Below are 13,891 nucleotides of genomic sequence, written 5' to 3'. Positions count from 1 at the left end.
ATTTATTTTTTTTCTTCATACTATTTGCTGACTTGTTGAACTCTTACTTAGTGTAGGTTAACTATACAATCATTAAGTAAACTGAAAACAGATTTTGTAAAATTTAAGTGGGAATGTGAGAGGGAAGAGGAGAAAGGGTTGGAGTGTGTGTGGGAGGGAGGGTATCAGGAGAAGTGTCACTTACATTCATTAATCTGTATATATGAAATATATAAAACTTATATTACTTAACATTTTAAAAAGAAGTAAATATTTAAAATTCAAAAAAATAATACCAATAACCAGGAGAATTTTAAAGGTGTTTATGTATATAACATGTGTGTGTGTAATTTATGACATTACAATGTAAATGTACATATATATAATTTTTAATATAAATGTATATAGAGCAACATTTTTAAATTTTTATAATGTATTTATAATCAGAAAAGAATAGCTCAGATTTCTGTAATAATTCACTTTCTGATCATTACAAGAGTGAAGAGTGAGCCACCAAATTGTAGCTCATAATCTATTTCTCTGTGTCTCCAAGGCTACCAACCTCTAAAATTAAATAAACATACATAATTCTGAGATAAAAATAACATTAAGATCCCACTATTTTCCCACATAATTTTCAGGAAATATACTAGTATCTAGACACACAGTGGCAAATTTACATATGTTTAAAATATATGTATATTATATATGTTCCATATATTCATATATATATATATTACATTGAGGAGAAAGAATTATTACCCTTGGCTAAAATGGCCCTGAGACACTGTGTACCTGACAGTTTCCAGGGCAACTTACAGAATGTTGGGGGTGATGATGATCTTACAATAAAAGTGAAATCACCATGGCCACAGACTCACAGAGCTAGGATTGGCCTAGACTAAAATATTTGTGCAAAAGAGTGACTCCAGTGAATTTAAAAATTTTCATAATTAAAGGTTAATTTCAAGTTCCATGAATGTTTGTAAGGCTAAGAATGAAATCTCCTGCTAATGAGTGATGGAACTGGCCCTAAATTGTTCTCATATACTGTGAAAATAAAATTTGGACATCTTCCAGAATTTAGATAGTTGATGGCCTTACAATGATAATGTAAATCATGGTAGCCTGAAGTTCCCTGCACTAGAACTGGCACAAATTAGGTTATTGACTATTTATTGAGGTGTAATAATAAATTTGAATAAACATGAAAAATAGAGAAATCTATTCATTTCAATATATGTTGTATATTGACAGTTGTGTGTACAAATGGTAAATTTAGTAGAAGCAGGAATAAGGTTACAAGGAGATGTAACAGATATTAATAAAAATAGCCCTAAATACACATTTAAATACAGAAAATTTGTGCTCTCTTAAATCAAAGAAAGCTTATGTCTTTGAATTCAGTAATTTTAAAACCGAGATAAAATTGTCTCGATCTAATGCATGGAAATTTTAAAGAGAATGACAATTTTGATTCTCTAAATATAAAGAAGCTATAAAAAAGTGTCCATGAAAGTGTAAAAGAATGTAATGTTCTAAAATTATTTGATAGGCCATAAAGATAGAGGTTGCTAAGACAACTTGAACATTATTTAGTGCATTCATAACATGAAAATGTAAGTGTCCCAAAGAATCATCATACCTTGGCAGCGCTAAGATTGGTTTCCATGTGGATATTGACATACTCAGATGAAATTAATAAAATGAAAGACAAAATAAAAAATAGAAACCTGATGCACATGGAAGTTAAAACTTTGCCTTGCCCTTAGTAACAATGTGTATTTTAATGTGAGCCATAATTAAAAAACAAATATGTGGATGCCTATTTGGAGAAAAAACAGTCCAGAATAAACTGGAAAAATTACAGTATGATACAGACTTGTCGTTTGGAAAGTTTCCACAATCAGAAAATAATTTAAAGTTCCAAGAGCATCTAGAAACATTAAGAATGTATCCTATGCTGATGACCATGATGGTGCTGGCACTGCGATGTACTCAAATCCTGTACACATGACAGTTGCTGGGACAACTTCCAGCATTTAGAGTGAGTTGATGACCACACAATTAGAAACCAAACCATGGTACCCATCATTTCCCTGTGTTAGGAATGTCACAAATTGGGTTATTCACTACACATGCAGGTGACAGTAGCAAATGACAACATAAATATGCATTCCAGGGAAGGCATTCAATTTTGATTATATGGTGTATAAATTAGTAATTTGGCAGAAACAGAGGCATAATCATATACAGATGGACTAATAATTGGATGGTGGAGTAGGGAGGGCACTTACTGCTCTAGCCCAGGAGAAGATAGTTTTAAAAAAGTGGAAATAGAGTAGTCTCAGGGAAGAGTTAGGAAAAAAATGACAGAGGAAATTCTACTGACATTAGAGGGACATGGTAGAGGTGGACACCTGTGGGCATGGTGCCCACAGCTCACACCTACAACAGCTGAGAGCCTATGCACCAGAACTGTAAAGTGAGGTGAGACAAGACCACAGTAGCCCGAGCCACCAGCAAAAATGTGGCAGGAACCTAGAGGGAATGAGGCTTAAATCTCTGAGGGAAAGTGTGTCAGCCAAAATAGAGGAGAGAAACAAAAGGGCACAGTACAGACACCTTTCTTTCTCTCCAATCAGCTCACAAAGGCATGCAAGCTGATAGAGCAGGAGCCATTTTGAACATACATAACAGCTGTGCCAGCTTGTGTCTGCACCAGGTAAGCAGCTGACTCCTGACTCTGGTGGGGAGAAATAACAGGAAACTAGGAACTTGTAACTGTGTGAAGCTTCTGAAGCAGGACTGTGAAAAAATAAAAAACTGAGCGTGTGTGGGAAGACTTGCAGTGTGGCTGGGACTTTGAGCACTCTCAGTGGGAGATGCCACAAGCTTGGGGGTTCCTGGCTACCTGATGAGAGACATTTCTGGAGAATCTGAACTTATACTGAGGACTACACAGATCCTTTGTGTGGTTCTTTGGACAGAGCAGACAAATATTATACCTACTGGGGCTAGTACTCAGGCACTGGTCTCCATTGAGGAGAAGAGCCCAACGGAGCAGAATATACTTCCCTTCTGATTAAAAAGAGGAGAGGGAAGACTTAACATGCCAAACTTGGGGGTGTCACCTTAGGCATACCCTTTCCCCTTGAAAACTGAACAGAGCTCTCTGGTCACACCCACTACAAGCCTCTAGAGATTCACTGAAAGCAGAAAGTCCATTAAGCTACAGTCATAATACAATGAGAAAAACCACCACAGCAGAAAAAAAAAAAGATGAATATCTGCACAAATGCCAAACAAATGCAAGAATCCAAGAAGCAAGAATAAGAATAACATAGTCATGCTCCCAAAAGAACATGACACTTCAATACTAGATCATGAAGATAATGAGATAGAAGAAATAGAATTCAAAAATTTAGTCATAAGATTACATAGAAGTAATCGAAAGCAAATGCACCAACTACTGAAATCCATGAAGAAGGACATGAAAAAACATCTCTCCCATGAAATTGAAATTATCAGGAGGAATCAAGATGAAGATTTCAACAGAACAAATAAAAAGTGCAGTGGAGAGCCTTAAAAATAGAATCAGAGAGGCAGAAGAGAGAACATCAGACTTAGTAGACAGAGCACAGGAAAGTATATAGTCAAACCAAACATAAGAATAGGAGATTAGAAATCTAAAAAAGACTGTTGGGAATCTACAGGATACTATAAAGAAATAAAACCAATATTCTGGTTCTAGGAGTTCCTGCAGGCATGAAGAGAGAGAAAGGATTAGAAGGCATTTTTAGTGCAGAAAACTTTCCGGGATTGGAAAAAGAGACATCCAAGTACAGGAAGCACACAGAACTTTGAATAGACATGACCAGAAAACATCCTTGCCATGACACATTGTAATCAAACTGCTGCAGTGAAACAAAAAGAGAAGATTCTAAAATGGGTAAGAGAGAAACACCACATTACTTTCAGAGGATCTCCAATTAGACTCACAGCAGACTTCTCATCAGAAACCCTGCAGGCTAAGAGAAAATGGCAAAATCTAGCCCAAGTCCTAAGAGAAAAAAACTGTCATCCCAGATTATTATACCCTGCAAAGCTTGTGAATGAAGGTGAAATAAAGACCTTTCATAACAAACAGAAATTGAACGAATTTGCCACCACTTGCATGGTAAATCTCTTTTTTTTTTAATCAGAAGGGAGTTATATCCTATTCAGCTGAGTTCTTCTCTTCAATGGAGACCAGTGCCTGAGTACTAAATCAAGTGGGTATAATATTCACTCTGTCCCAAGGACCACATAAGAATCTGTGCTCTCCATGTGGGACCTCTGTCCTTAGTGAGAATTAACAGTAAATCTAGTCTTCAAACACCTGTTTAGCTGGGAGCCTAGGAAAAAGTGCTCAGGCAAGCAATATTGTGAAAAATTAGTTCTAAGTAATATGAAAGATAAGTCAGACAAAACAGCAGTCCAGCAAATCATTCAACCTCACCGAAACTACCAGCAGCTACATCATTCATTTTCTGTTAAATCTGTTTATAATAAGATTTAATTTGATGAATACTTCTAAGAAGCTGTGGGGACTTAAAGAGGGATGAAGTGCTATTTCTCCTGGGTAGTAATGGAGGTGGAATGGATTAGTTGCACAGCTATTATCTAGATGGGAAATAAAAGAGCTGCTGCAGCTAGATGCATCATAGCATTTGTAGCCCTGTTATCATGGGATAGCCATGCAACCTAGGAAATGTGTTCCTCCTGAGGGTATCCTGAGGAATTAACTGAATGTAAATCAGGTTTATATAAATCCAGAAAGGACTTTGTAAATTGCAAGGGATAAAAACGCACATTTTCAATAAAAATGAGGGCCACCTGCAGGAGCAGGGAATAATATAAAAAAAAGTTAAAAAAATTAAAAAGTTAAATTAATACAAATGTGTACTACAGGGACCAACACTGTCACAGAAGATTAATGCCCTGACTTGCAGTGCCAGCATCCCATATGGGTGCTGGTTCAAGACCCAGCTGCTCCACTTCCAATCTAGCTCTCTGCTATGGCCTGGGAAATAGTAGAAGAAAGCCCAAGTGCTTGGGCCCCTGCACCTACATGGGACATCTGGAGGAAGCTCCTGGCTTTGGATCAGCACAGTTCGGGCCATTGTGGCCAATTGGGGAGTGAACCATTGGGTGGAAGATGCTCTCTCTCTCTCTGCCTCTGCTCTTTCTGTGTAACTCTGACTTTCAAATAAATAAATAAATCTTTTTTTAAAAAAAAAAAGTATACTACATTTATGCTCCTGCTTCTCTGTTGCATTGGGTACCACCTGGATAGATTTCATCCCATGTCTTCTCTCAAGGCAATTAGGAATAGAATGAAGAAGTGTAGAAAAGGGGGATTATGGGTGAAAAAGGCATTATGCACTCAGTAATACAGGAAAATTCAGATGAGTGTTGCAACTTATAGGGTTTGAGGTTGTCCCTTTAAAGAATGAGGGAGATGTGTGTGACAACATCTACTTGCATATTCAAATAGACCTTGTGTAGTGGAGTCTAATCCAGATGTGTGCACAGATAAGTTGAAATTTCTCATGGGTCACCACAAACTCATTGCCTTGTGCTGCACACAACACTTATTATCCAGGCCTAGGGTACACTATTATGGCTGGAACATGTGTACTTGATATGCCTATGGTCACATCACTGGCTTGCACTACAATAATGTGGGGAAAGAATCCTGGGTGGCCCACAAATCAGCAATAAAACAAATAACTTTGTAATTGATGAAGATGGTATTCCAAATAACTGTTGAAATCACTGTTACTCAACTTTAAATTTTTATTAACAAAATTTACACAAGAGCCCAGTTCAGTTCATATACTTGATCACAATAATAAGAAACCAAAAGTGCAGCTTGTATAAGAGAAAAAAATTCTGAAAAATGCTTAACTGCTCTGTCACAATTCATCATGAAAACTGCCCAATACTTACTAAGGTGTGATTCCACCACAGCATTCTTCCAAACAAATTATATTTCAGGGACTTCTCTCTGTAATCTTGCTATGTTTTGTGGAAGTTTGCTTAATAATAAAGGTATTTCCCATTACAATACAGTCATAGGATTTTTTTCTTTCTATGAGTTGTCAGGTAACCACTGAGAGGTGACATGTGGTACATGACTTTTGTATGCATGTATGTTTTCTCATTTCTGAGTCTCTTCATGTGAATTGATTAATGGCAGAAGAATTTTTTCACATTCATTCAATTGACATTTTACTGTTTGAATTCTCTGGTGCTTGTTGATGTTTAATTTCATGTTTTTTAAGATTTTTATTTATTTATTTGACAGGTAGAGTAACAGACAGTGAGAAAGACAGAGAGAAAGGTCTTCCTTCTGTTGGTTCACTCCTCAAATGGCCACAATGGCCAGAGCTGCACTGATCTGAAGCCAGGAGCCAGGTGCTTCTTCCTGGTCTCCCATGTGGGTGCAGAGGCTCAAGCACTTGGGCTGTCTTCTACTGCTTTCCCAGGCCACAGTACAGAGCTGCATTGGGAGAGGGGCAGCTGGAACTAGAACTGACACCCATATGGGATGCCAGCATAACAGGTGGAGGATTAACCTACTGCTCCATGGCCCCAGCCTGATGTTTAATTTCTGGTTATGGTTTTTTCAGATCTACTGCACTTGAAGGATATCACATTTTTTGAGCTGCATATTTATGCAAGCCTGAATTCCATGAAAATATACTTCCACATTCATTACATTCCTAAGAAACCCTTGTGTGAATTCTCTGATGTATAATGATCGATTTCTGACAAATGTCTTTTTGTCACACTAATAATATTTCTGAACTTCATTTTTTTAAATTATTTACTTTATTTATTTGAAAGACAGAGTTACAGAGAGATAGAGAAGCAGAAAGAGGTCTTCCATCCACTGGTTCACTCCCCAGATGGATGCAGCGATCCAAAGCCAGGAGTCAGGAGCTTGTTCTGGGTCTCCCACATAGGTACAGGGCCATCTTCTACTGCTTTTCCAGGCCATAGCAGAGAGCTGAATCAGAAGAGGAGCAGCCAGGACTAGAACCGGTGCCCACATGGTGTGCCAGCACTTCAGGCCAGGGCTTTAACCTACTGTGCCACAGCACTGGTCCCAACCTTTCTTCCTTATGGGAGTGCCTATTGTATGGGATGTAAATTCCAGCAAAAGGCTTTGTCACATAGTTATGTTGATTTTGGAAAAAGTCCTTCACATTCATTATATTTTTAAGTTCTCTCCCTTGTGTGAACTACATGTATTATGAGGTATTCCTTTTGACAAAAGGCTTTCCCACATTTATTACAAGATTTCCACCATGTAATAAATTCTCTGATGTTATATTGCGTGATTTTGGCAGAGTTTTCCAACACTCATTCCCATTCATAAGGTTTCTCCCCCATGTGAATTCTGATGTTTTATGAGGTGTTACTTATGGATAAAGGCCTTTCCATATGCATTATATCCAAAGTGTTCTCCCCCATAAGAATTTGATGATGTGCAATGAGGGCTGAATTATGGGAAAAAGCTTTCCAAGTCATTATGTTTAAAAGGTTTCTCTTCATGTGAATTTTCTGATGCATTCAGAGATATGACTTATTGCCAAGGGCTTTTCTACAGTCATTGCATTCATGAAGTTTCTCCCCGGTGTGAATTCTCTGGTGTGATATGAGCTATGCTTTATAACATATGATTTATAAAGGCATTTCCAAACTCGTTAGATTCATAAGGTTTCTGCCCTGTGTGAATTGTGTATGATATGAGGTATAATGTATAGGAAAAGACTTTTCTGCAGTTATTACATTTATAAGGTTATTTCCCTGTGTGAATCCTCTGACGCATTTGGAACTGGAACTTAAAATCAAAAGTTTTCCACAGTCATTACACTCATGAAGTTTCAACACTGTGTGCCTTCTCTGGGGCATTATGAGGTTTGACTTTTGTCCAAAGGCTTTTCCAGTCATTACATTCATGAGGTTTCTGCCCCATGTGAATTCTCTGATGCACGATGAAGGTTGACTTACGGCTAAATGCTTTCCACAGTTATAACAATCACGAGTTTTCTACCCTGTGTGAATTCTCTGCTGTGATATGAGCTTTGCCTTTTCTCCAAAGGCTTTTCCAAAGTCATTACATTCATGAGGTTTCTCCCCTGTGTGAATTCTCTGATGATTCCAAAGGATTGACTTTTATCCAGAGGCTTTCCCTCAGTCATTACATTCATGGGGTTTCTCCCCTGTGTGAATTCTCCAGTGTGATCTGAGGTGTGACTTTCATACAAAGGCTTTTCCACAGTCATTACATTTATGAGGTTTCTGCCCTGTGTGAATTCTCTGGTGTTTGATGAGGTGTGACTTTTGTCCAATGGCTTTTCCAGTTATTACATTCATGAGGTTTCTGCCCCATGTGAATTCTCTGGTGTAATATGAGGCAGGACTTGTGTCCAAAGGCTTTTCCACATTCATTACACTAAAGAGGTTTATCTTCTGTGTGATTTCTCTGGTGTACAATGAGGTGTGACTTTCGTACAAAGGCTTTTCCACAGTCATTACATTTATGAGGTTTCTCCCCTGTGTGAATTCGCTGGTGTACAATGAGGTCTGACTTTCTTCCAAAGGCTTTTCCACAGTCATTACATTTATGAGGTTTCTCCCCAGTGTGAATTCGCTGATGTATGATGAAGGCTGACTTTCTTGCAAAGGCTTTTCCACAATCATTGCATTCATGAGGTTTCTGACCCGTGTGAATTCTCTGGTGGATGATGAGGTATGACTTTTGTCCAAAGGCTTTTCCACAGTCATTACATTTATGAGGTTTCTTCCCCATGTGAATTCTCTGGTGTACGATGAGGTGTGACTTTTGTATAAAGGCTTTTCCACAGTCATTACATTTATGAGGTTTCTCCCCTGTGTGAATTCTCTGGTGTAATATGAGGTATGACTTTCTTGCAAAGGCTTTTCCACAGTCATCACATTTATGAGGTTTCTCCCCTGTGTGAATTCTCTGGTGTAATATGAGACATGACTTATGTCCAAAGGCTTTTCCACAGTCATTACATTTATGAGGTTTCTCCCCTGTGTGAATTTGCTGGTGTACGATGAGGTATGACTTGTGTCCAAAGGCTTTTCCACAATCATTACATTTATGAGGTTTCTCCCCTGTATGAATTCGCTGGTGTATGATGAGGTCTGACTTTCTTGCAAAGGCTTTTCCACAGTTGTTACATTTATGAGGTTTCTCCCCTGTGTGAATTCTCTGATGGATGAAGAGGTCTGATTTTCGTCCAAAGGTTTTTCCACAGTCATTACATTTATGAGGTTTCTCCCCTGTGTGAATTTGCTGATGTTTCCTGAGGTCTGACTTTTGTCCAAAGGCTTTTCCACAGTCATTACATTCATAAGGTGAATTAAAACTGAGTGATTTTCCACAAGGTTTAAATGTATAGAGTTTTTCCCTTGTATTTAGTATCTGATTTATTGCAAGATGTGACTGGTGAATGACAGGTTCAACATACCTAATGTACCTATACAATTTCTTTCTTGTGTGACTTTGTTGATGCATATTGAGGCTATAATTTTCATGGATAGCTTTTTCTACTTGAGTTGCTTTTCCAAAAGTGACAGTTGATTTATCGCAGTTTTCTGCCATATGAACCCTCTCAGATTTATAGAACATCTTTCTTGTGAAGACTTTTGCTTGTCCAGTGGGTCCAAATGGCTGCTTCGTGATGTGGATATTGTCATGCTGACCAAGAGGCTCACAGAACTGGAGAGAATTTCCAGGTATCTTAGTGTTATCAAATTTCTCTCCAGCCTGTAGTTGATCAGGCCCACTGGGGCAATACATAGCGTGACATTTATTGCATTTCGCAGGCTTCAATCCTGAATAGGTACCCTTTTCAACAATCAGTGTTGGAATATGGCTTGAATTTAAACTAAGAGTTTTTCTTAATTCAACTCTCTCGAGAACTGATGTCTTGTTATTTTTCATAAAATCCTGATTCAAATATTTATCCTGATTTTCCTGGTTGATCCTAATCAGGTCATCCCTTTTCATGACCACTGAAATGAGAAAAAGCAATGATGTCACTGAATCACATATAGCTGTTTCTCCTGGTATACTCATGTAAAGGGAATGAAGTTACTTGTTATCCAAGTGGCATAAGATTTTCACAAAATCAGTATGAGGTACTTATTTATGACCATTATATGGTTTTTCTCCTTAATACATTAATATACCATGAGGTTTCCCATGATCCTGTTTACTATGGGAATTTGTCAAGGATGGTAGAATGACGTTTGTGCTATGATGTGTGGGATGCTTGCATCTCAAAACAGTGTCAGTTTGAGCCCTGGCTACTCTGCTTTCAGTACAGCTCTCTGCCTGTGTAAACTGGAAGGAAGCAGATAATGGTTCATGTGCCTGGGAACCTGTGAGACACCAGGGAAGACTAGATGAATTCTAGAGTTTCAGCTTCAGACTAGTTAGACCTAAATGTTGCAGGCATCTTGGAAGTGAGCTCATAGAAGACCTCTTTCTCACTCTCTCCTCTCACTATCACTCTGCAATTTTCATCACTATCACTCTGCCATATTTCATCACAAAGATTAAATGACTATAAAATATTTTAAAGAATGGACAAAAATTTAATAAAAATATTCACCCACTACCTAGCAACCATTTTTTCCCCTGTCCTTTTTCTCCAGTTTATTTTTATAAAAATTGTGTGTTTCTTGCTTCTCTGATATTTCAACCATGAACATGAAAAAGTTTAACAGATCATTTACTTGCAGGTGGAGAAGAGGGAAATGTGCCTGTACTTTAAGCAGGACAACATTTAAGGAGTATGATTTGAATCTATGATTGTCTCATATTCAGTCTTCCTAGGTAAACATCATTTCTAGGATTTTTAAATTGAAAAACTACTTTGTCTCAACTCTACGACAGCTTCCCCAAATCTCTAAGGACACCCAACTCCTTCAGCTTCTCAGAAGTACAACAGGTACAGAAAAGTCCAAATATACCACTTTAGTTAAACATTCCCAAACAGTTTGGAGAATTTGTTTCTGCAAGCCGGGATGTGCTCATCTTCTTTGAAAAGTGTTTTCTAGCTCATTCTGAAATCATCAGTGCCAGTTACCTTGTCTCAATTCTTTCTATAAACATTCCTATGTGATAATTTGAATTTCTGGAGGCTTTTGATCAGTTACCTCCTATTTTCTCTGAAAGCTTAATTTCCTGTATTTTTCTTATCATTTTATTTGCTTATTTTTCAATGATACTGAAAAACAAGAGAGAAATCATACTTCAGACTCCACCCTTAAAGAAATCTGAGCCACTCAACATAAACCCATGAGGCTACTTGACCTTGGGTCTCAAAATTTCATTACTTTCTTGGTGAATCTGGGATCAATTATTTTTATGTTTTATGTAAGTTCATGCTTAGTTTATGATGCGTTTTTTTTCAAAGACTTTATTTATTTGAAATCTAGAATTATAGAGAGAGAGAGAGAGAGACAGAGAGAAGTCTTCCATCTGCTGGTTCACTCCCCATATGGGCACAACAACCAATGCTGGGCCAAGATGAAGTTAGGAGCCAGGAGTTTCTTTCTTGTCTCCCACATGGGTACAGGGTGCCAAGGACTTGGGCCAACCTTTTCTCTTTTCTAAGGTGCATTAGCAGAAAGCTGGATTAGAAGAGGACCAGCTGGGACTTGAACTGGCACCCATATGCAATGCTAGAGCTGCAGGCTGCAGCTTTAACACACTGCACCACAGTGTCATTCCTAGCTTCATAATTTCTGATGTCACAGCACAGAGGCTTACTCATGACCATCTTTTTTTTTTAAAGATTTATTTATTTATTTGAACGTCAGAGTTACATAGAGAGAGGAGAGACAAAGAGAGAGTAAGGTCTTCCATCTACTGGTTCACTCCCCAGTTGGCCACAATGGCCAGAACTGTGCTGATCTGAAGCCAGGAGCCAGGAACTTCTTCTGGGTCTCCCTCAGGTACAGGGGTCCAAGGACTTGGGCCATCTTATACTGCTTTCCCAGGCCATAGCAGAGAGCTGGATTGGAAGTGGAGCAACTGGGTCTCAAATTGGTGCCCATATGGGATGCTGGCGCTTCAGACTAGGGTGTTAATTCACTGCTCCACAGCACCAGCCACATGACCATCTTTTAGTATTTACTTATTTACTTACTTGAGAGTCAGAGAGACAGAATGAGAGATAAAGACAGGCTGAAAAGAAGAACTGACTCCAATTCTTCTCAGACTATTCAGAACAATTGAAAAAGAGGGAATCCTCCAAAATTCTTTCTATCAAGCCAGCATCATCTTAATTCCTAAGCCGGAAAAAGATGCAGCATTGAAAGAGAATTACAGACCAATATCCCTGATGAACATAGATGCAAAAATCCTCAATAAAATTCTCGCCAATAGAATGCAACAACACATCAGAAAGATCATCCACCCAGACCAAGTGGGATTTATCCCTGGTATGCAGGGATGGTTTAATGTGCGCAAGACAGTCAATGTGATACACCACATTAACAGACTGCAGAAGAAAAACCATATGATTATCTCAATAGATGCCGAGAAAGCATTTGATAAAATACAACACCCGTTCGTGATGAAAACTCTAAGCAAACTGGGTTTGGAAGGAACATTCCTCAATACAATCAAAGCAATCTATGAAGAACCCACAGCCAACATCCTATTGAATGGGGAAAAGTTGGAAGCATTTCCACTGAGATCTGGAACCGGACAGGGATGCCCACTCTCACCACTGCTATTCAATATAGTTCAGGAAGTTTTAGCCAAAGCTATTAGGCAAGAAAAAGAAACTAAAGTGATACAAATTGGGAAGGAAGAACTCAAACTCTCCCTCTTTGCACACAATATGATTCTTTATTTAGGGGACCCAAAGAACTCTACTAAGAGACTATTGGAACTCATAGAAGAATTTGGCAAAGTAGCAGGATATAAAATCAATGCACAAAAATCAACAGGCTTTGTATACACAGACAATGCCATGGCTGAGGAAGAACTGCTAAGATCAATCCCATTCACAATAGCTACAAAAACAATCAAATACCTTGGAATAAACTTAACCAAGGACATTAAAGATCTCTACGATGAAAATTACAAAACCTTAAAGAAAGAAATAGAAGAGGATACCAAGAAATGGAAAAATCTTCCATGCTCATGGATTGGAAGAATCAATATCATCAAAATATCCATTCTCCCAAAAGCAATTTATAGATTCAATGCAATACCAATCAAGATACCAAAGACCTTCTTCGCAGATCTGGAAAAAATGATGCTGAAATTTATATGGAGGCACAAGAGACCTTGAATAGCTAAAGCAATCTTGTACAACAAAAACAAAGCCGGAGGCATCACAATACCAGATTTCAGGACATACTACAGGGCAGTTGTAATCAAAACAGCATGGTACTGGTACAGAAACAGATGGATAGACCAATGGAACAGAATTGAAACACCAGAAATCAACCCACACATCTACAGCCAACTTATATTTGATCAAGGATCTAAAACCAATTCCTGGAGCAAGGACAGTCTATTCAATAAATGGTGCTGGGAAAACTGGATTTCCACGTGCAGAAGCATGAAGCAAGACCCCTACCTTACACCTTACACAAAAATCCACTCAACATGGATTAAAGACCTAAATCTATGACCTGACACCATTAAGTTATTAGAGAACATTGGAGAAACCCTTCAAGATATTGGCACAGGCAAAGAATTTCTGGAAAAGACCCGGGAGGCACAGGCAGTCAAAGCCAAAATCAACTATTGGGATTGCATCAAATTGAGAAGTTTCTGTACTGCAAAACAAACAGTCAG

At 38.2% G+C, this 13,891-nt stretch overlaps 1 protein-coding gene across 1 annotated transcript in view; it reads right to left on the bottom strand.

The window, feature by feature from the left end:
- Window positions 1-6,839: 6,839 nt before the first annotated feature.
- LOC103345342 (zinc finger protein 248) overlaps window positions 6,840-13,891 on the bottom strand; it is a 44,930-nt gene continuing 37,878 nt past the window's right edge. Inside the window, exon 4 of the mRNA XM_017338021.3 lies at window positions 6,840-10,080. Within this exon, the coding sequence (XP_017193510.2) occupies window positions 8,489-10,080 (1,592 nt within the window). The 3' untranslated portion in view covers window positions 6,840-8,488. The remainder of the gene's footprint in view (window positions 10,081-13,891) is intronic.

This window comes from Oryctolagus cuniculus, chromosome 1 (assembly GCF_051225735.1).
Source record: "Oryctolagus cuniculus isolate XC-2025 breed Fujian yellow rabbit chromosome 1, ASM5122573v1, whole genome shotgun sequence".
In the NCBI taxonomy this organism is placed as follows: domain Eukaryota; kingdom Metazoa; phylum Chordata; class Mammalia; order Lagomorpha; family Leporidae; genus Oryctolagus; species Oryctolagus cuniculus.
This window is presented reverse-complemented; position numbering and strand designations above follow the sequence as displayed.